The sequence below is a fragment of the Parus major genome, chromosome 2 (genome assembly GCF_001522545.3).
Source record: "Parus major isolate Abel chromosome 2, Parus_major1.1, whole genome shotgun sequence".
Classification (NCBI taxonomy): domain Eukaryota; kingdom Metazoa; phylum Chordata; class Aves; order Passeriformes; family Paridae; genus Parus; species Parus major.
In genome coordinates this window covers 17848230-17870593 of record NC_031769.1, presented here as the reverse complement: position 1 = coordinate 17870593, position 22364 = coordinate 17848230, and the positions used below count along the sequence as shown (strand labels likewise).

Sequence of the window (22364 nt, the reverse complement as noted above, 5' to 3'; positions counted from 1 at the left end):
ACTGGATTAGGAGAACCCATGAGTGTCCAGACAGAATGTGCTGGGATTTCAACAGCTCTGTTCTCTGATGGGACTACAATATCAGCCAGTTATGTGCTGTCTTAGGCAGGTCTGCTACAGACCTCATGGCCTGAACATCAAGATAATTTTTAAATACAAATTCATGGAAAGATAGACAAACAGGAATCGGGGTTTTTTTCCTATAATTTTTGTCAAAATGTATGTGTGTGCAAAAGCAATCAAGCAGTATTTATGTAAGCACTGTCCTTTGTTTTCTTCTTTCAGGTTTTTTGGTGGCTGCTGGCCCCAGCAGGGTGAGGCAGCTGTTTGCCCACCTTCCCAGCGCCCTCAGATGAACACATCAGCCTCCTGGACATAAAGGTAAGAGGACAGACAGAGAAATACAAGGGAAGAAAGACCTCTAACAGAGGAGAGAAGACTGCAAATACATTCTAGGACAATGTTTCCCTTTTCATCCCTAAATATTTGCAATCAATAGAGCTTCAGTATTTTACAGGCTAATCAATAATGCAGTGACAGTGAAAGAGATGTGAGGGTCTTCTTGGCGGCTACAAACTGGCAATGATGCTTTGATGGCTCCTACTGAGGATTTATCATCCCTTGGATAATCTCCTGCAGAACACTGTGGGGTCTAAGAGTATAATATACAATACATCTATAGGAAAGAAACTGGACAGATGATTGCACTTTATCTTAATTCCCTATAGCATCATCTGCCAAGGAAATGAAAGGTAAAATAAAAGCATGATAGATGTCTAAAAGTATGAATACAGTGCACAAAGATTGTTGTTTAGACATTTAATATAGCTAAGGTGGTCCATAGAAGTAAGACAGAGCAAGAATGTTATGAGGAACCACTTTCCTTTTTTGCCATTGTCCTTGCCATGAGCAACTTCAGAAGGACTTCAGTATAACTAGTATTAGACTATACTAACAATTATTTCAGAAGCATATATAAGCTAATTCTCTCTTGTGCATTCAGTTCCCTAAGTGTGAATAAGATGAAAAATTTCCCCTAAATATAAAATCACATGCTTTATTTATTAAAAAAACAACTGAAGAGGCCACATCTTCAAAGTTTAATACTTTTAGGTCAAAATACCCCTGGTTTAAGTGACCAGAACATTTAGAGAGATGTGTCACCTGTGGGGGAAGGGATATTCCATTCAGACATTCTACTGCTATGCAGAACATGGTCCCTCACACACAGCAAACCCTCCCAGGAAAAGGAAATACAGGCTGTGCACAGCAGCACATTCTGACAGTACCAAAGTCCTCCTCCTTCTCCTCGAGGCTGTGATGTAAGGTCCTAATAATAAGCCCAAGAATAATCAGACAGCATGTTAAATCTCACCATTTCACCTGCCCAGGAACCCTCTAGGCTTGAAAGGTGTAAAATTATTCCTTTACCCTTCTCCTTTCTTACTTTTCTTTCCTTATATAAAAGCATTTGTAGATTTCCACAGGTTTGTTTTGCACTTATTTACTGTCTCAAAATTATTATTGCAAATATTTTAAATTCTACTTCATAAAAAAATGATATATTAATAAACATCCACTGCAACACATCCCAATTGCTACTGAACTGCTACTGACCCAGCATTACAACTTGTTACAGTTTTTCAAAAGAAAACAACTCAGTATTTTCAGTTTTCCACACAGCCAAGCTGTAACTTGTAGGACCATTAGTTTTTCCTGTATTTCCACACTCTCTGCTAATACACTGTACGTTTGTTCAACTTCTACAACTAACTACCTAAGTGTAAGTACAAAACACTTGATTGTGTACAGCATATTTCTAAGTCTTATAGCCCTTCCTTGTCATTGACTCTTGTCATTACCACATTAACTAGCTTTAGAAAATTCTGCAAACACTCAGAGCACTTTAACAGTTGCTTTCCTCATGTATTCATGTGATTGGCATTTCCAGATTCTCAGAGGTTTAACCTTTTTCCTTTCTTGCAGTTTATTTTAAAAAATAAACAATAAAAAACCCCAAACCAACATCCACCCTCAAAAACTCCCACGGGTGTGCATGAGTCTGTCAATGCACCTGGAAACTTTCCATTTTTTATTATTTTTTAATTAGGATAATAAAAAAAAATTGTACTGTTAAAATCGCTCTCAATTAAATTCTCAAGCAACCTTAAGACAGATTATTGTCTGAAATTCTTTCATTTTTTTACTCAGGATTTTTTAGAGCACGTTAAAATATTATGCCAAAACCATCAAGCTAAAACACATCAAAAAGAGTGATGATATTAATTATAAGAATCGTATTTATGCTTTTTTACAGATCACACTATCCAGTTCAATGACACACAAGCAGATTTATAACAAAACTAATCTCACAAGACTACAGAAGCCTTTAAAAGCAGTATTTCTGCCATCTTCAACAGGCTTTTGCAGCTTGGTAGGTACAGATAATTTGTATTTCATCAGCTAATGGTCATTAAAGACCCCCCCCTCCCCCCAACATTTCTCTTAAATTGCATAAATTAGAAAATTGTTCATTTCCTCTTCCTCCAGCTCTGTTTTCATGTATGATGAATTTAGGCATGTTTTGCTGAAAATGGGCAAGAGATTATACTACATAGAGATATGCCTGCTAAAAACAATTCAGTGAATTAAAAATAACTGTGGACTGCAACTGACCTTTCATATAAACCATATATCTCTATATTTTTTTACATGCCTTAATGATTATTAGAGTCCTGCTCAATGAAAGCAACAAAAGAGTAAAATATTAAGCATTTGTTTTATATTATTTATAATTTCAGTTTTCTGTTTACAGATGTTTACAATCCCCAGCCTGGCAATGTTACTGAGATGAGTAATCCAATCTCTCGATTCTATTACTGAATGGAGGATGAGCACTCAAGTATTCTGAATGGAAGATGCAGGAGTGACTCTTTTATTCTGATATAAACATGAGATGAACGGGCAGAAGCACCACATAGATCAGCTTAGGTGGGGGATGCCTCCTTGCTGGAGACAATGAGTCTGCTGCCTGTAAGGTGCTCACAGGCAGATGAGCACAGCAGTGCTGAATGCTGCCATGCTCTGAGAGCTCTGCAGCACTTGTGATGGAGACCTATCACCCTGCACTGTGGGTCCCATCCTCCCCCAAGACAGAAAGTTCATCCTCCCCAGCACTACTGTGTGCATCAACACGTTTTTCAATATTATGCTTCAAATGTTGCTTCTAGTCAATACAAGGAGCACAGTCTTGGATGTATTAAATATGGGTTTATCTCTATGAGGGAAAGGGTTATCTGTAACAACATTTCCATCCTAAGTCCAGCTTTTAACTGTGGAAATGTATGTTTTGGTCATTTTGATATTAGATAGAAGGAGAGTCACAACTGTGAAAAATAATTCTGTGCCTAGCATCTAGCTTAGTTTTGAAAATTTAATTATGTAAATACATATTAAGATATTACTCATACGGATTTTTAAATAACAAATCTTAGCAACACATGGCATAAGTGTATGTATAAAATGTGATAGGAGTTCTATGCATTTCTAGTTCAGAGCAGATGCAACTATGGCTACATCTTCCTCTTCCTCACTGATGATTTTTTGTTTTAGTTCAAAGGCTTGCATATGAATTTCATGCACATGGATTTTCTGACATTTTCAGGACCTGGCCTTACAAACACTGGAGTAACTTTCTCCAGAGATGCAGTCCAACTCTGCTCCAAAGCTTCTCATCTGAGCCAAGCTGCTTACACGTTTGCCGAATGAAGCCCCCGGTATTGACACGGATACACGTGGCTAAATGAGATTTGGCTGCCAATTTCACAATGTGGTATTCTGTATCAGACAAAGCAACAAAGGAAAGGTGACTTGTTCCCCTGTGTGAGCTGTAAATACCAGCCATCACACCACTTAATAGGTTTATTTTATTAATAGCATATATTTAAAGACTTCAATGCAAGTTTCTTTTGAATGATGAAAGGCTGGCAAATTCTTAAAAGATAATAATCAGCAGTGCAGCAGTTCTTTGATGGTCTGTAATTACCCAACTGTCCACTATTTGAATGACAGCAGCAAACTACCACTCACTGTTAGTTTATTTTTATTTATAACTTGTACTTTAGGTAAGAATCCATTAATTACAAGCAAAACAAATTGCTTACTCAAAACACTTCCCACAGAGGCTATTTTTTTCACATGCATTAATCTAGCTGAGATATACATGACATTTTAAATGGAGGTTAAACTGATGTAAATAAATGCAATTATTTGAAAGCAAACAGGATTCAGTCACATTTATTTCTGTGCGGGATTACTGTACTTTCTCCCCTTGTGACCAAGCACTGAACCACAGGAATTCTGGAAGGCTGAGGATTTTAAAACTTCCTACTGACATGAAATTTGTGGATATATCACTGTACCCTTTCTTTTAATTTTATACGATTTGCCTTAGGTGGCATCTTGTGTAATTGTTTTTCAAACAGAACTGCTAAGCTGGAGGGACAGTGAAGGGTTTGGATTTCACACATTTTGTGTTTTGCTAATAAGGAAGGTGCAGATGAGCCGCCTGCATGGCCGAGCCCCGTACACGGAGCCGCTGGTCCCTGCTGGGAACACGCCCTGACAGCCACCAGCACAGGACTCCCTGGGTGAGCTGCACCCTGGCCAGCCTGCAGAGCCCACCAGCACCCACCCACCAGGCCATGATGGCCATCCTGAGAGCTTGGCCTTCAACCCCCACCGTGGACGTCATGGCACCAGGGATCCTTCTCATCCTTCTCCATCTGGTACCACCCATCTCGCCTGGCCACCACTGAGCAATGCAAACTTCATCTGAGGCCAGGGTCACTTCAAAGGCAATGACCAACCCAAGAGACATGCCAGAATGAGAGCTGTGATCTTTCCACCTTTTATAAGGGATTTAAATTTCAGAAGTGAATTTGTACAGTTTTGGTGTGCTCTTCGCACACTTTGAGCTCTGTTAGTTTCACTGCTGCAGTGCAGCCCTCCATGAAGCTGTTTGAGACAAAGAAGAGTGAGAAACCACTGTACACCCACAGTGACTCAGAGGAGCCACCCAATTTCTCTGCTGCAGGCATTAGGAAGCCAAATCCTGACTCTGACAAAGACAACAAAAAGGGGATTTTGCGACAATATCAATGGCAGTGAGATCCAGCTGCTCACAGAAGCAAGATTCCATAAATCAGTTATGTGGTATGATAAAGACTCTGGGACACAATGATCTTATTGTAGTCAGTAGAGACAAAAATTCCCACCCAATTTAATGTCCCAAACCATTTCAGCCTATTTTTACCTTTTGTCATGACAGCTGTCTTCTGAAAATTATATAAAGTAATACATAAGTTCCAAAATGTCGGTTTTACAACCTGCCAATTTCAGCTAAAGTGGCATATGAGGGACGATGGATAATCTCATAAAATCTAATCAATAAAATCAAAGCATGCAGCTGAAAAATTTGCCTTCCACGAGCTGACCAGAGGTCTTGACAATGGTTGTTTCAAACTACACAAGTTAGGAGTACTTTCAAAAGGGTCAATCTTTCTATAATCAGACCAATGTAGGGACATTGTTGGCTTATGGCACCTTTAGGAAGGCTGTTCTTGATGCTTTTGTGTCACTGGAGAGGCATAAGCATGACCCTGGTGTGCTCTTGCTCCACTGGAGAGGTTATCCTGAGGGTCGGGGTGCTGGGTTCCCAGAAGCTCCCTCCTACCAGACAGGATCTCACACCCATTTTCAGCAGTGTTACTGGGTAAAGAGTAGTCACAGGCATAGTCTGGCCCATATAATCCATTATCCTAACTAGAGATCAATTCCTGGGAAAAGTCTATCCCATTTTTTAAGAATGACTTTGTTGCCAGCACTGTAAATCTAGCAATAAACTGTTGTGAAACTCTATCCTCTCTCACACTTAAAGAGCTTTGCAGAAAATGGATCTTGAGGGATAGGAAGATGCAGACTATTTTTCTGCAAATATTTCAAAGAGGAGCTTTTCTACTTGAGACTAAAAACATTTTTGTATTTTTGAATATTTCGGTAACTAGTACATTTTTAGAATGTTATTTTTATCATTATATCAATAAATCATAGCTTTGTATTATCAATTCCAAAAAAACCAGGCAGAAATATCTTTGTCAGAATTCCATATTATCATCAGACATACATATTTATAACTCTCCATTTCCTACAATGCTCCATGTAAATAGATGCTCAGTGCTTGTCATGTAACATGTCTTGCAGGTAGTAAGAACAAAAGAAAAACAACAAAGAAACAATACCAAAAAAAAAATTAAAAATCTGAGCCGAAAACATAAAAGAGAAATGCTCAGGCACTCACTGGTAGCAACCACACATTTGAAGCCAGTGAGACTGAGCTATGTTTTGCTTTCCTCGTGCTTATGAATATGATTGATGACATGTGAATGGGAAGAAGTTTATTTAAATCTGATAATATTCTTTATGTAAGAGTATTTTGTATTGATAGACTAACTCAAAACACAGTCACCTTTACCTGCATTATAAAGTTCCAGCCTGCAGGAGCTCTAGTGACAGGCTAACCTTAATTTCTTCGCTTCAGTCACATGAACCTGGCCAGGGTCATGAACAGCTACATACAGCCTGTCATACGGCACAAGGGTCAGTATCTACTAATTCCAGTGGCTACTGTTACAATATTCAACCACCAAAAGTTTCAGATCAGAAGTTGAAAGTTTGAGACATTTATGAGTGAGAACAGAGGGTCCTAATTTAAAACGTGTGTGACCTTAATATAGCATTTGGGGGCTCAGAATGTTCTTATGTACTTTGTCTAATACTGCAGTTTTACAATGCTCCCTTGCTTCCAGTCATAAAACCATATCTGTAAATTTTGTAAAGATGTCTGAGAAAAGCAAATTTACGTTGACTATGTGAACCAGTAACAGGCAAATAGTTTTTCTTTATGCAAAAGCGGAATAAAAAGAACATGCATCTAACCCTTAATTCCAGACGTAAGTTGGCGTTTTTCACAGATGTGTACATTTTTCAGATAGTACTATAAATCAGAATGATTCTGCACTTGTCAATGATAACTCCGTTAATGTGAAATAATCTTATAAGAGGACACCAGAATAATCTATCTTAATCAAAGACAGATTTATATCCATAGAGTCCAGTTAGTCACAGACTATAACAAACCATATAAAAATGTAGATCTGACATCACTGTAAGTCTTGCATACACAATTGCCTTCTTCATGTATTGTATAATAATGAAAAACTAACACCTACTCCTGCTCCCATCGAAATCAGGATCACATTCCCATTTACATATTTGCCATTTGGATGAGAGATTAAAACTAATGTCCAGCTTTTGAAAACTCCTTAAGATTGGGTATCACATGTATTTGAAGAACTCTGATAGTTCCACAACTTACTGAAATTCTATATTTTTTTCATTCATAATTAGCAAAAGAATTAAAGCAAAATTATTTTAAAAAGAAACATTAAAAAAAGGATGGACATGCACAATATTTTCCATAATTCTATCCATACATTTTTCCATAATTACAGCTTAGATTACAATAAACCAGCTCAGAGACCTGGTTCATCTAAGCATTTTCTTGAGAAAATAACTTAATAAATGGCAATATGAAATAGAAATAGAAGCTCTGTAGGCTGTGATATATTTCATTTTCTCTGGTGGGAATTAGTATGTTGTGGATGAACAATATTTGGAGCAAAATCTTTCTTTATTTAATCATGTGTACACTTTCAGAAGCCAAAAGCCAGTGTATCTACAACAATGTAACTACAAAAATTGTGTCATCTATTATGACCAAAACTCCAGTCCTTGTCTAGCCAAAATATCCATTATTTACATGATGACTTTGCCTATGGTTCTCAGGCATGTTTCAACAGATTTTTTGATAAAAGCCTTAATAGATGAACTGACAATGGAATCATTAAAGAAACAGATGAATATATTTTTAATAGTATGCAGAAGTTTAATGTAGATATACCAATTACCTGGTTTCTGTATCAATGTCAGTGAAATTTCACAATAGGTAGGTAAAGTCAAGAACAATCTAAATTCTTTAAACGGATTCTGGTTCAGATAAAAATAGTTACATTTTATTCAAAGTATTAAAAAAACACAATAAAGTTTTAGTGAGACAGAACAGTGCAATAACTCAAGAAAATTAATGCCATGAGCAGTTTTTCCTCTCTATTTGACGGCAATGGTCAACAAAATAAATGAAGAACAACAAAAGAGAATCAATGCAAAGGCCTAGAGAGTAACTCCATTTTTTTTAACTATTAATTTTGCTCTTTGTGTCAAAGGCAATGACAGTAAGCATTGAATAAATACAAAACTTCTTTGGGATTGCTATTTTTTTCAAGATGAAAAATGCACTGGCTTGGAATGTTTATTTGAACCAGCTGTATGGTATTACTATAGAGAGTCAGGAAGTTAATATATTCTTTGGAAGTCCAGTATCATAACATGTTATTCTAGCAGGCACAGTGAATGAACAGAGGACTTGCAATGGGATTTGGCAGCCCAGGCACAGACACTGCAGACACTCCTATATTGAAGCTACACAGCAGCCATAAGTTACCAGCACCATGTCTTGCTGCTAATTAGTAGAGTGACTGGTAAGAGGCAGAATCAGAACTAATATCCACATTTCCTAGATGTCATGGGACTGATCCTCTCTGAAGTTTACAGAGTGAAATTTTCTGACTGAAATCTATCAGTAACAGGTCAGGCTCATAACATGCTACATCTTTTTTCTTTTATTATAGTGCCTTATTCTGGGCATTTGTCTCCTGTGGTTTATGCAACCATGTCCTCATTGTACTAGTCCTGACAATACAGCAATGTGTTGTGATAAGGAGGGCTGGAAAATCAAAGAAATCTCTATTCTGCCAAAAATTTCCACAGCAAGCTGAGTGTTGCAGAGATGGAAGGGTATATATTCAAATATTCCAGTTAAGAATAGTCATGAAACCTGTTTATATTCTGAATCTCTCTCATAAAACCAATAAATGTGAAATACTTCATAACACTACAATCAATCTCTCTGTAACCACTTAATAGCTATGTTGAGGCAAATCAAATTATTATCATAATCAGAGATAAAATCCAATACACTTTGCAATCTATCAAGTAGAAGATCTCTTACTTGTGTAAACTAGTGTCTAAAGATTGTAGTGGATTGACCCTGGCTGGATGCCAGGTGCCCACCCACTCCATCATTCTCCTCCTCAGCTGGACAGGGAAGGGGGAATGTAGCAAAAGGTTCATGGATAAGGACATGGAGAGACCACTCACCAGTTACCATCATGGGCAAAACAGACTTGACTTGGGGAAATTTGTTTAATTTATTGCCAAGCAAGGCAGAGTAGGGTAATGAGAAAATAAAACCTAAATCTTAGCATACCTTCTCCCCACCCTTCCCTTCTTCCCAGGTTCAACTTCACTCCCCATTTTCTCTATCTCTTCCTCCAGCACAGGGGCATAGAGAATGGAGGCTGTGGTCAGTTCATTGTGTTTTCCTTGCTGCTCCTTTCTCCTCGGGAGAACTCCTCACACTCTTCCCCTGCTCCACCATGAGGTCCCTCCTGTGGGAGACAGTCCTTTACCAGTTTCTCCAATGTGAGTCTTTCCTATGGGCTGCAGTTCTTCCCAAGCACCTACAGCATGGGTCCATTTCACAGGGCACAGGAGCAGGCTGCTTCAGTGTGGATCCCCATGGGCTCACAAGTCCTGCCAGCAAACCTGCTCCAGGGTAGACTTCTCTCTCACAGGGTCACAGGTCCTGCCAGGAGCCTGCTCCAGGGTGGACAGATGATACAGTCACAGTGTCCTTTGGACACTCACTCCGTGTGTGCTCGCATGTGTGGTCTTCTGTGGGCTGCAGGTGGATCTCTGCTCCACCTTCGACCGCTGTAGCCTTCACCATAGATTCCAAGGGAATCTCTGCTCCCACATTTGGAGCTCCTTCTCCACCTTCTTTCTTTGCTGACCTTGGTGTCTGCAGAGCTGGTTCTCTCACATATTCCCACTCCCCTCTCCAAGTGAAGTTGCACAGGATTTCTTGCCCCTTCTTAAGTATGTTATCCCAGAGGCTCTACCACCATCACCGTGGGCTTGGCCCTGGCCAGTGGCACATCTGTCTTGGAGCTGGCTGGCATTGGTTCTGTTGGACTTGGAAAAAGCTCTGGCATCTTCTCAAATAAACCCCCCTATAGCCCTTACACTACAAAAACCCGTCCAGGCAACCCAATGATGAAAGATCATCTGCTGTGTTTCAGAATATTAGTTTTATTATATGAAGTGTAAAGCAAATAATTTAAAGTTAGAGCTGAATTTCAAAGCTAGATGTATATTTTTATGGCAAGATGATGTAGGAATGTAAGTTACGACACCGCAACAACTAGAAATAATAGGACAAGTTAAAGTTACCATAACAGATGTTTTGACTTTGTCTGCATTCCCTTACTCTAGCTAATGTTGTCACAATCTTCTAGTTGCCTAAATATGGATTATTGCTATCAGCCATATCCCATCATCCTTAGGCAACTTTCCCAAAAGGGGAAAGGGGAATTTTCTTTGAGTGACAGAGGCAGAACAGTGACAGATGCAGAATGTGCCACTTTTTACCCTCTGCCTGCTATGTCAGATTCAATGTGGAACAGTTCTGGAATACCTCTTCATTGTAAACCAGGACAGAAGCCTCTTCCACAAAGTACCGCTTTCACCTAACTTTTTACCTTCATAGAGCAATAGAGACATAAAAAATTTACTGAAATTTCAGAATTTGTAAAGAATCAGTCTGAATTTATTTATGCTTAAAAATGGGTTATGCTCTAAGCTATAATATCTTCACTTTCTTTAAATAACAGAAACAAATTATTTTCCAAAATATGAACAGACACATATAATAGTTTAGTTATTTAAAGCAATCTAGCCAATAAATGGTACACTTACATAGATCCCAACAGGGCGTTATCAGATTGTGCTAGGAGATGCTTTGGCTGATAATATTAATCTAATACAGTCCTGTAAATAACAGAATAAGTGAACAAGTGCTCTGGAATGTGCTTACATTTTAAAACACATAGTATCTACCTGATATTAGAACAGTTCTTAAGTTAACAAGGTATTTTACTATATTCACATATTATTTTAAAACTAGACTAGGTAACAGCCCAGTGCAGGATATTCTAATTTCTGCCCCTATTTTTTTTTTAATACTACAGTATCACAATAATATCTCAGCTTAAATAATTAGATTGCTGCCATAAAATGCATTCTTTTTCCCACTTCTGTGTAAAAAATACTTATGGCATTTTTCTAGTATGATGTGGCACAGTGATCCTAGTGATGTGAGTGGATGGTGGAAAGTACAAAGCAGGACTTTACCTCCAAGCCTGAGCATCATGACTTGCCCAGCCTAAGCAGCTCTATAACTTCCATGGAGTGAACAACTTTCAGCACTGAGAAGTTCCAACACTAGCAAATCTATCCCGAGCATTTATTCTGGGCTAGTCATTCAACCCCAGCATTCTTCCCTTCTCCTCTGACTCTCATTTGTCACAGCCACATTCAAAAAATCTTGGACTTTCTACCAAATGGTGGTCTCCAGTTTTACTCCGCCTTAAGAGAACCCAGGGAAATCAGACAAATCCTAATATTAACTGGGGGGTGGGTTGCACTTAAACTCAGGCCACTGGCTGGGAAATGAAGGTCACAGTGAAGCAGGGCAGGGGGAAAAGGTTTCTGACAGCTTTCCCTGATGCTGGGAGAACTCCACAGATGAATGCACTCTTTTCAGTCTCATCATACAGCATGAGAGAGAAAATCCTACCACAGAGCCTCCCAGGGTTTCCAGCCTCTCAGATGGGCTTTGCCTAAGAGAGGATGCCTTGACAGGAACAGATGTGATAACAAATGACCTTTAGAATTGCACCCTGAGAGCTGTTGACCGTTTCCTGAAAACTGTTCATCCTCCTGAGTTCCTGGCTTTAGTTTGGAAACCTTGAGATCCTGGCATATAGCTAAAAAGGGTCAACAACAAGAAAAATAGAGTGTAAGATCCAAAGAGAGTAGGGGAAAAAAAACAGAGTACATACATATTTAAAGACTCTTCCTTTGTTTTTAAAGATAAAAATCATAAATCTAAATGCAATGACAAATCTCAGTATCATCTTCATCCCCAAATCAAAGAAAAATTCTGAGATGACACAAAAGGCTGTCCAATGAGTATAAAAAGTTGTTTTAAAGCTATTTAATTTTTATCCCAATTCAAATGAAACCAAATGTATCATATTAGATAACATAATATTTGTATATTTCTGTGAGAGTACTTAGATTTTCTATGTAGCACACAAAACTGTCTTTCCCAATGACAGCTTACAGGGTAAGTGGAGCACACAGAGGGTAGTACACCTCAGGAAGTCCAGAGGAGAGGCTGCACATGCAGATGTGTGTCTATGAGAATGAGAGAAGAAGATGGGAGATAGTTTATTTGTTCCTCTTTGACTTCACCAAGAAGGTGAAAAATTTCTCAGCACTGACTTCTTGTAAAGCTCCTCGAAATCAAGACTGTGACCATATCCCATGACTGACATGGAGCAAAAGTCACATTTCACTCATATGCTCACTTAGGTTTCTGTAGAGAATTTCAGGCTGTCTCCACTGAGTCTTGGCAGGGGGGAAGACTGAAAGAATAACAGCATACTGGCATTCCATTTTTTAGGCATGTTGAGGAAAAACCTGGCCCTGCTAATACAATGATATGCTACATCTCATTCATTGCCTGTGAGAGGCAGAGAAGAGAAAAAGGGGAGGGGTAAACAAGAGACGGAATGAGACAGAAAGCAGAAGCAGAAACAAAGATGCAGCATTGGGAGACAAAATGAAAGGAGGGATGACATGGGGGAATGTGCACAAGATGCCTCTTCTTACATTTGTTAAAACTAAACACACACACGAACTATAAAGCTGAAATGAAAAGCACAGGCTAGCTTATTTGGTTTAATCCTTTCAAGCAGTGAAATTATTTTCTCTATGATTTTTTTCCCTGTCAGTTCCTGTCATTTCCTTGCAATGCATTCTCCCTTCTCACTTGTCTTTTCTCCTTTTCCTTTTCAATGCCATCTTCCTTTGTTCCTTTTTCTTTGCTTCTGTCTGCTTCTTTCTTCCTCTTCCTTTCTTCTCTTGCTCTCCCTTGTCTTTTTTGTCTTTCCCTTGCTCTCCCATGTGTTCTCTGAGCACATGAAGAACATGAGCACAAACAGCCGAAAAGCTTTTATTTTCCTGATGTTCCTTTTCTATCCCCATGTGGTTTTGACTGTTGTAGCTCTGTTAGGTTTTAAATGCACATGGGGAACCCACTTGTAGTCCCATGTGTTTTAGAATTATCTACAGTAGCACACTGCAGGAAAAACATGTGGGAAGGGAATGTGTCAGAAAAGTTTCTTGTACTTCCTCCAACACGTGGGCCACATTTAACAAGGTCAAGGGACAAGTGTGGCTCACAGGCATTAGTTTGACCGGTATGATAAAAAGGGATCACACATTCGACTTTCTTTTACCTGCACACACTCTGCAGTTTATCACTCATTCAAATACATCTTATGGAGTCTCAACTGATCTACTTTTATTTTTAGGCTAGATGGTCAGTTTAACATATTTTAGGAAGAGATTTTTATGCCTTTTTTCCTGATTTGATTATTCCAAATATAAATGTAACAGAAGGAAATCTTTTTCCTTTCTTTGTCTTCCCTCCTGCATGAGAGCATCATGCAAGCTGTGATTGAGCAGACAAGGGTCTGCCTGTTAAACTGGCTGGCTGTTCCTAAGGCAGATAATCTCTGCTGAGGGCTCCTTCTAAACTTTCCTGATACAACACCGAATTCACACAAAATGTCTGTGAACTGTTGGTTCATGTTATGCACATTTTGACACCTTTCAGCTGGCTTTCACAGATTTTCAAAGCACCTGTTCCAATACAACCTGTCTTTTTGGCAGCAACCAGTACCAGTAAACCCCTGATTTTCTTTCCTCAATTGCTTAACCATTTCTAACAACGTACATGTTAAAAAATGTAATTAAATGAAAGAAAGCAAATGCTGTCCAGCTCTCCTAGATACTGGACCACACATCCTGCAGGAAAAAAAAAAAACTGTTCACATTGTTACAGACCAACTAAACTGTTCTTCCCTGTCACTCATTTCTTAGAGGAAAGGTCCAGCTCACTTGCAAGTGGGCTGCTTGCCATGTGAGCAGATGGGCACGGGGTTTGACAGCCAAGAAATGATGGATCAAATTTTGAAATTTGTTGCTCAGTCTCCACTCTAGTAGTTCCTAATTGGCCTCAATGGAACTTTATTGCTGTAAAAACGGTATAATGGCTACAACGTTTGACTGAACAAACACACATCCCATGTAGGTGCTGCGGGCAGACTTCCTGGCTGACAGTCAGGACGACGCCGTCAGCGAATATCTGCTGCAAGCTGACGTAGCTCTCGAAGGTTAGCACGCTCCTGGGTGAGCACAGAGTGCAGTTAAAGGGAGCTTCTAATGCTTACTTTGAAAGGTGGTCTAAGATACAGTCTTTTGTCTGCAAAGATCCTTTTAATAAATATAGCCATATAAACAAAGAAAGGGTTTACTTGGGTTTTATAATAAGCATAAGGCGAGAGGAAAGAAGAGTTTTTTTCAGTGATGCACTGTTTATCATAATTGTTATCACCTGTATAACAAATGAAATTCAGGATTTTATATAGAAAATTGACCAGAATTAAATTATATTTGATTGTTACTAATAAATGAAGAAAATAAATTTGCCTTTAGAGTAACATTGTTTCCCAGATTTCTAAGAGCTGCTATGGCAGTATACATTCACCTCAAATTCCTGCGTACTCAGTGAAAACATAGGATATGAAAACTGAATCTGAATACAGATTTATCATTGATCTCACTGGTAGACTTATATAGTTCTTGTTTGTATCATCAGTAATTTGAATTATTACTCATTGTTATTTAACCTATGAAATAGAGTCTTCTTATATTTCTTCAGATGGCTTGTACATAGCTATGTAATTTTAATCCTGTCTTTCTGTTGTCATTTTAACTGTATCAGCCCTGTATTAACTAATACCAGCAGCTGCATTACATTTAATTTATACTGTAATCGTAATTTCTTGCCTTGTACCGCTTTCTTCTCTACATTTTGACAGGTTACTGATGCATTTGCAAAAATAGTTGAATTCTATTACTGCATAAATAACAAGTGATTATTATTATAATTAGTGTTATCTTTAGAAATTACATTGTATTTTTAATAAAATTGCAGATACAGAAAAGATGATAAAAATCTTTTAAAGTACCTATACACTACATTTCATTAATTTTTTCAAGGAAAATAAAGCAATTTCCCAGGATCTCTACCAATTTTTCTCCACCACCTTAGGCCCAGTGCTATTTGGTATGGGCAGATTAGGGTAGCTGATGATTCCTATTGATTTAAATGTCGTGCTAGGAAGCCTAAATCCCCAAGAGCAATAGAATCTCCCCTATCACTATCCTACTGCTTATTGACCTAATTCACTAACCAACCATCAGGGTTTTCTCTCACAACAAATAAATCTTGCATGAAACACAGAGTACATGGACACTCGTAGTTTTCAGTGGTGTTGTCAGTATAACAAATTTAGAGTCACCAAAGCATTCCTCTTTGTTTTCTCAGTGATCAAAATGTCATTTGCTATTTAAAATTAGCAGAAACCACAACTGTATTTTTAATAGCAAAACTATTTCCACAGTCTGAAGTAAACTTGATGTCACATAAATGATGCAGACAATTCAGCATGTGTAAAATTCCATGTACTTCAGTGCTTCAATTTGCCCGTAAGTTATTGCTGGAGCATCTGCTGAACAAGTTTAATGGTTGCAGCATCACATCTACTAATTGAGATACTTAGTCCCAGTGTTTACTGCTCAAAATTCTGATAACTAGTAAATTTTCATTAATTGAGCCAAACAAATGAAGAATGAGCCAGGGTTTGTAATGTTACTCTGGGTCTCGCAAGGTCGTCATTTCAGCTAGAACTTTTAACTTGGAACTCTGCAGGTGCCTCTGTATCTGAATTCACTCTTAGTGATTTTACTGAGTGTTTTACTCAGCTTTTACTTAGTGGTTCTGTAAAATGTGACTGTTACAAGATATATGTGCAGCAGAAGAATACAAAAAATACGCTACAGAAATAAAAATAATTTTGAAAAGGAAAAAAACCCAAACCATATCATACTACTTTGATAGGCAGATCTGTTTTAGAGGAGAGGCCTCATTCTGCTCCCTGTAAAGTTAATTAGAGAAACAGCAAGATCCTAAATTACTAGTCCTCTCATCAATATCAAGTTAAGCTTTTATCAATGTAATTTGAAGCAGCATTAAAAGCAATAAGTGCTAATTTATAATTGTTGATATTATCAAAGAAAGATCCTTTGCAACCATACATAACTGTGCCAGATTTTTATCACACTATAAAGGTTAACATAAGTGTTACAAGAAACATCAATGCACTACGTACACTACGATTGCTTTTGGTTAGATAAGTATGCTTTGTAGTAGTTGATATTCCCTCTAGATAATGGATATGGGCCAGATTCTCCGCTAACACAATGCAATATAAGTAATTTGAAGGCAGATATGCTGATTCACACTAGCTACAGATCTAGCCCTAATATATTTAGATGCAATAACCCATCTTAAATCAGTTTGCTAACTATTCTGCAGCTATTCCTCACTGTTGCCAAAAGGGAACTGCGAATGCCAAGGTCTGCAGGACTTTATTTATCAAAGCTTCTTTTAAGGCACCTATCATTTTGGCATGCAAGCCTCACTTTATGATAGAGTCAAACATTTTCATGAAAATGCAGGTCTCATTCTAGCAAAAAATGCCACAAAGTGCTTGTTCTTGCTGCAATATTGAAACAACATCCATTTCAACAAGTTTTGTTATAAAAACTGTTTATTACATTAGCAGAATTAGATACTTTTGCTGCTTGATACTGTGGAACTGTATAAAGAGAATTAAAAATGTTATGTCATGTACCTCTAAATACAGGATTAATGATAATTCACTGTCAGTATTTCTGCTTTTATCTAATTTGATAGAAAACTAAGTGCAGAGCTAAGAAAATCACGTTTCTGTTTGTTACATAGATAGAAAATTATTTTACATAACAAAATTAGGTGCTATGCTAATAATATTTTAGTGTCATGACATTAAACATCTGGAGACAAATAGTACCTAAGCCACACAGCTGAATTTTCCTTTGAGGTTTATCTATTTTTACTTACATTTCCTGGATGTCAGCTTATAATAATTACTCTTCTACACACATCTCTAGCACTAATGTGACAGACTGTGAATGCTTCTTGACAATAGAACATAATATCCTCCTCACAGGTTTCCACCAGCAAGGCTACAATCTTACCATCACATGTATAAACATGTACAAAGCCTTACTTTCAACATTAACAAATTTCAAATGTATTTGGCTTACTGTTAAAAATCACATACAGATTAGACTTTTCTCAATAAATCTGCAAAATAAAGCTAAATGTAAAGAACTTTGGGTACAATGTGTGACATCTGTATCTGAGAGCTGCCTCAATTTCGAAGCATCTGTAAATTATATCAGATCATTTGAAAAGTAGCAAAAATTTCCATTTAAGACCTGCTTCCAATAAGTGTTGCTTACAAAGACAGAATACCAACGTAATAACTAAAAAGCAGTGCCTAGTATTTTTGTGAATATAATAAACTGTTCATCTGTGACACAGGACTCGACATGGAATTACAATAGTAATTCCAGTAAAGCAGCAGGAATGTTTGTATTTCTCCATCTGACATTAAAAGCAGCATGCTTTATGTAGGCCTCATTTGTAAACCTCCATGAATTTAATCAAAGACACCAGAGTTTTTTCCAAAGAAAGAGCAAACACATTATGAACTACATAGCTTTATTTCTCTGTGAACGAAAAAGAAGGAAAGAGAACGACAGAAAAATCAGTAAATACAAGACTTTCATTTAATTAGAAGGACCTCAAAATAAGTCAAAACATATAAAACAACAAAGCCACTATCCTGCAGAATGTACTGTCTAGTACATCACAGTGGCTCTGGCTCAAATCCACAGATCTTTACATTCTTTTATTACTCAGTTTTTTGCATGATCTTAGACATAAAGTATGCAAATTAGCCCTGTGATATTCTTTCCTTTGGCAAGAAATTATAAAATACCAATTCAAATATTTTTTTTACAGTTTTTATTTTTGTTTTCATAAAATAAGGGGGTAATGGAACTTTTATAACATGTAAGATTTTCCTGGATTGTTAGAAATCAGAGGAACTATGTTTTAAGCAGTAGTACTTCTTTGGTTGCCTCTGTTCCTGAGTATTTAAATAAAGACTGAAATATCAATAGATTAAAAGTAAAATAAAAATGTGAAAGCTCTATATTTTTCCTTTTTATTTTTTAAATTTTTTTTTTACAGCTTAGGAATATTTTCATGTATAAAGGGAAAATCAGAAGACTTTAAGTTCTGACAAATAGAAGATAAAAGCAAGTTGAATAAAGCTAATCAAAAGGTAAAAAGATAAGACCTACTTCTTTTTTAATAAATTAATCTCATTTAACTCCAAAAATACTATGTAGTAGAAAAAACAGTTTTCAGGTTAAATAGACAAAAAAAATATTAAATACCTGGTAAAAAATGTATTCAACTACTATAGGTTTTACCTTACCGAAATAAATCAAGTTCTTTCACATATTTAAATAAAAAGTTAAGTTCTTTAACTGTTAATCAGAACTATTTATAAGCAAACAAAGCATGTTTTATTGAATAATCCTTAAGTCTACAAACAATGCATTTATCGATATTAATATATACCAAACATTTCTGAAAGCAAATATTGTCTTTTTAATATGTGACAAGTACTGCACTTTCAGCAGATATGAGGACTGCCTACAATAATAGTAACAATTAAATAATGCACATTATTGCCTGGTTCAAGGTTGTATTTTATTTAATATATTGCAATTTTGTGCCTGTGATTATGAGAGAAATTTTCCTGGACTCTCTGGCATATACAGACTCCTTTTCTTTATTTCTATGATCACGTCAGTTACTGGTATATGTATATCATGCTGTCTCTAAAGATATTAATCCAGGGAGAAATCAATTTTGTAGAAAATACTTACTTTTACTGATTTGATCTGCTCAAAATATTTTATTCAGAAAAATACATTTTATAATAAAGAAGACTTGATACTGACTTAAAAGAAAAGTTCAAGGGGCATTTCATTAATGTGTGGAAGAAACTCTTGGAATTCAGGAATAATTCTGCAGGAAACTGGTGTTAGAATATCATCTTATGTTACTGTCTCTAAACTCTATGAAGAGCAATACACAGATGAAAAAATGTTAATCTGAGACTTTTCAGAAACACTTATGCCAGTATTTAAATTTTATGAATTGGTCCTCTGGAGATGCTAATGATTTCTCATCATCTTGAACAGTTGAACTATTTTGTTCTCAGTAACAAAGCTCAAGCTGTAACAATTATTATCTGGCATGGGCAGAGGGAATCTGTTTCCCTGATTAATTATTATTCAAATATTTATGTATTTCCTTCATAATTTCTTTATTCAATATACAGGTTAGATTTCTCTAGGAAATTTTAATGAACAGCTCTTTAAAATGGGTATATGCTCTAAACAAGCAGTAAAACCTCATAGCAATCTCTCTATCTGAATCTATCTCATTACCTTCTTGCAGAGAAAAAGAAAGAAAAAAAAAGTCAAGATGAGAGAGATAAGTAGAGGACTTGATAATATAAATTTTGTGAATAAATTGTGGTGGCAGTTACATGTACTACATAATCTTGGAATGAATCTTTAGCAGTTATTTTGCCTTTAAAGCTATATGTTAATTTATAGATTTCAATGTGCTATAAATGATAAGGAGATGTTGAAGAAGAAATTTCTATAATGTGCAATCATACCCTGTGTGTACATTTTAATATATTTTAGATGACAACCCTTTTTAATAGTCCTGATCTCTTTACCTTTGTAATTCTACAGCTCAGAACTCTGTCCTCTCCTCCATGTTATGTTTTTTCTTCTCCTACATTTTATGCTGGCTTTTCTTAGTTACCATGTATATTTGACAACCATACCAAAAAAAGAGAGAAAGCCTTATTTTGTCAGCCCACCTGCCTGTCACCACCCTTTTCTTGTTTCTGAAAAAAAACCCCCAAAAATAATAAAAAACAAGCAAAAAAAATAAAAAAACACCAAAAACAAAAACAAAAAACCAACCCAAAGCCAGCCTGTGATTTTGTCTGCCAGACTCTGAAGCTTAGAGTTCAGTAGTATTAATTTTTATGTATCATGCCAGAGGTAGTATTTCAGATCATATTCCAAAACATTCCACGTTCATTCTTCACAGTATCATGAGGCCTAATATTGTACACAAGAGTTAGAACTGAGAGCCTGATCCTGCAGCCAGTATGATTTTTCTCTTTACTTTAATATGGGCACAATTAAGACCTAGGTATACAAATGTGGTTTTTTATAACATAGTAGCCAGAGAGCCCACATGAGGCAGGAAACTGGAGGCAGAATCTTTTGACAGCCTGCATCCATACTGAAGGAGATGCATGCACTGGCTGAGCTTGCAGAAAATATTAATTACTTAATATCACAAAAGTATTAAAATCACAAAAAATTAAAAAGAAAAGAAGTTGAGGGATGATGTCAAATGTAGCATGATTCAAATAAATATAAAAGGTGTTGTGGTGAGATGTGATAAACTCTAATCTTACCATCTGTACTAGAACAAAGCTGGAACGGCCTCCAAAGCTGGGCCAAGCTTTTAGATGGTGGATTGTAATTAGCGAGAGTGATGGATACAAAATTCCAAACAGCTTTTTGATTAAATCAGCTTCCAGTCAATTACCACGAAAGTTCAGAAGAAATTAATTTTTTTTGTTCTTTTTGACATTGTATAGATGTTATTTTAAAATAATGAATCTGGCAAAGGCCTTTAGATTTCACTCATATTTTTTAGGCTGAGTAGCTTTCAGCATTGCATTTCCCTTTAAGAAATGTTCAGCAGAAATGTTTGTTCAATAAAGAATGCCAAGTAACACAGTAACGTTCTTGACCATTCAGAATAGACACAAACAAAGAAAAAACTGATATCTAAAATATTTTCTGTACATGAACTCCAAAGGTTGCATACATCATGACTCATGTAACAGACTAAGACCTTTACCTATTTTTATTACATCAGTCCTAATTTGGTCCTTCGCTGAAATATAACCACACAATATTTAATTGTTTACTTTAAAGTTACTTAAGTAAACTTTAGTATTTTTGAGGATTATGGCAATGTTTCAATACTTAAAGAATAAAATGCTACCATAAGAGGTTAATACCTTGTGAAGGATTTATTAGATTTTCATGGATACGTTTTCAGACATCAGTTGTATACCCCTCCTCAATCATCACTAGAGGCTTCTTTGTCTATCTGTAACTATTTTTTGTATGTCAAAATGTACAAAGCCTTTTGCCAAAAGACAACAGCAATCCTGGTTAGACAATTACTTTAGGAAAAAATAAATTAGTTTAGTAGTAAGTTGACATTTCAGCTGGCCATAACCACAGGTAAAAAACATGGTTTGATACGCAAATCTATAACCATTGGGAGATGGGGGAGAATATCTGATCATACACATAGACGTTTCAAAAGCAAAATAACATTCTTTACTGAAAGAGCAGTTAAGCATTTGAACAGGCTCCCCAGGGAGGTGACGGAGTCACCATCCCTGGAAATGTCAAAAAACCCGAGTAGATTGTGGCACTTTGTGGTATGGTTGAGTGGGCATGGTGGTATCCAGACGAGGGTTGGAGGTGATTGCTTTGAACGTCTTGTCCAACCTCAGCGGTCCTACGATTCCTCCTAAGGGCTAAGGCTCTGTTCCTGAGGATTTGAGATTGCCGGCAACACATTTTTGGGCTGTAAAACTTCACACCAACACACGCACGTTACAACACGTGTTGTATTGAGATACAAGCGCTTTAGGGATTTCATGAGATACGAGCAGTTTTAAGATTCATTAAGAGCTAATTACACCCTCAAACACGCCCTTGCGGCTCATCTCCCACGAAAACAGCATCACCTCCCACCCAAACCCCGAGGAGCGAGGGGCGACGCCCTGGACACGCGCGGAGAGCGGCGGGAGGCGCGGACCGCACGGGGCTCCGCGCCCGCGCTC

The 22364-nt window shown here is 37.1% G+C and overlaps 1 protein-coding gene across 1 annotated transcript in view; it reads left to right on the top strand.

Moving 5' to 3' along the window:
- Positions 1–5010: 5010 nt before the first annotated feature.
- Positions 5011–22364, top strand: part of COMMD3 (COMM domain containing 3) — a 20966-nt gene continuing 3612 nt past the window's right edge. The window contains exon 1 of the mRNA XM_033512548.1: positions 5011–5165. Coding sequence (XP_033368439.1) covers positions 5011–5165 — 155 coding nt within the window. The remainder of the gene's footprint in view (positions 5166–22364) is intronic.